Source organism: Trypanosoma brucei, chromosome 4 (assembly GCF_000210295.1).
Source record: "Trypanosoma brucei gambiense DAL972 chromosome 4, complete sequence".
In the NCBI taxonomy this organism is placed as follows: domain Eukaryota; phylum Euglenozoa; class Kinetoplastea; order Trypanosomatida; family Trypanosomatidae; genus Trypanosoma; species Trypanosoma brucei.
Genome location: NC_026737.1, coordinates 1,425,364 through 1,427,316, shown reverse-complemented (window position 1 = coordinate 1,427,316; position 1,953 = coordinate 1,425,364). Strand labels below are relative to the sequence as shown.

General features: G+C 41.7%; 1 protein-coding gene across 1 annotated transcript; it reads right to left on the bottom strand.

The window, feature by feature from the left end:
- Window positions 1-1,238: 1,238 nt before the first annotated feature.
- TbgDal_IV5570 (variant surface glycoprotein (VSG, atypical),(fragment)) lies at window positions 1,239-1,952 on the bottom strand (the record flags this gene model as incomplete). The annotated part of the gene is made up of 1 exon (XM_011774847.1): window positions 1,239-1,952. A coding segment is annotated over one exon (714 nt), but the record flags the coding sequence as incomplete, so codon positions are not given.
- Between the last annotated feature and the right edge of the window lies 1 nt (window position 1,953).

Here is a 1,953-nt window from a genome sequence, read left to right as displayed (position 1 = left end):
TACTCGGTGAAGGTCGAGTGTAAGGAGGCTGCGGCGCACCTCTTGGAATGCCCAAGCTTGCAAGTGCTAAAGGGAAAGCACGGTATGGAAACCCTGAAGGACGGGGAAGTGTTCTTCAGTGCGCAACTAACCGGCTTTCTGAAGGAGCTCTTCAAGCTGGGGAGCCCATCTGCCCCCGATCTTAGAGTCAACATCTGGGACCGCTCGAGCCGTGAAGAGGCACCGATCGCCAAAGAAGTTGGATTCCGCATACAACCACACTTCTGTTGCAGCGAAGTCGTAAGGGGTGTGCACTGCAAGAGCCATGAGGAAGCGCGCCCGTGAAGCTGAATATGAGGATAAGTCAATCAGCTTCAAGGTTTCATTGGATGAATCAAGGATGGAACCGCGGCTGTGATCAACGACCCCTGCCGGTTTGAATAGCCACAGGAACTGTCGCGAGTCTAGCGCAGCACGTGCAGGATAAATGTACAATGAAAAAAACTGCGCATATTTCATTACCTTTTCTCTCCATCTACCTGTGTTTCTGCTTTTGTTTTAATAATATCCTCCTCGTCCTCCTCCTCTCCCACTCACTTGCTAACTCCCACTGTGCCCTTGGCATCAGCTTAACTGCTTCTATTTTGTCTCCAGTCGTTCTGCACCACCACTCTTACCATAATGTTAGTATGTGCACTTACATGGCACGCACACTATTACTATACTGCTATTAATATCATAACCTTAAACTACTCTTAATAACTATTAATATCCATAAAATAAACTAAATTAAAATAGCAAGTTTTCATAATCACACTCATTTTTCACACCCCTATCACTCTACCACGTTATACCCACAAGTCAAAAACATTTGAAAACATTTAAACATTTTCACACCTTCAAAGGTGAACATAAATTTCTTCGAATAAACCATAATAGCAAAAATATTCTAAATAGCACCCATTTTCGACATCCCACCAACATGCCACTTTGCATTCAAAGATCAAATTTGTACAACAACAAAAACGATCTCTCAAAGTTTCCACATGTTTGCAAAAAGCGTTGAAATACAAACGCACATTTTAAAAAATGTATGATATAACATATAGACAAGATGAATGTAAAATTTATCCAAGATAATTCAACAAAGATACGGTTTCGTATAATAAGATCTTTCCATAAAAATGCAAATTCCACTACATTAAGATATTTCCAGAAAAAAATTAATGTTTGCTACAATATGATTTTCCAATAAATTTTTACGCTAGAAGCAAAAATGCCATGAACAGAGGAATATTCATCGAAGCAGAAATTCCAACTGCGCCGTCACAAGCTCCCTCATCCCATGTACAGTCGCCTTTACAATCGTCCTGCTGTATTGTTTTGCAATTTCCTCCTTGTCGTGCCATCATCCACTGGAGTGCTTTAGGCCATTTCCGCATTTGAGTTTCGTTTGATTTCTCCATGTCTTTCTTTTCATCCAATTTGCACTCCTCTTGGCCCTCACCTCCGCAGACCGTCTTGTAGATTTCGCTCTCGTCTGTTTGTGCTTGCTTTGCTTCTTGTGCCACCGCTCTTTGACCTTTTAGATAGATCAGTACCTTGTGTGCGTTTTCGTTTTTAGCTGCATCAAGAAATGTCTCAGTTACGAATCCTGAGTCAGTGTGGTACGTCACGTTCTTTGTCTTCAGAATTGTTATGAAGTCTCTTGTGAAGTGTTGCTTGTCCCATCCGTAAAGGTTTTTTAGTTGAAACTCGATTTCGCCGTCGCTAGGTGCTTTACCGGTTGCTGCATGAATGAAGCTTCTGAACGCCACTCGGACTGCAGTTGTGTTTGCTAACATGGCAGGCGTTAGGCTCGATACGTTTATGATATGAGGATCAGGTTTTTTAATATAGTTGCATATTTTGTTGATCAGTAGGTCGTTATCCTTTTCTGATTTCATCTTGGCGTTTTCTAGCACAGCGCAATTT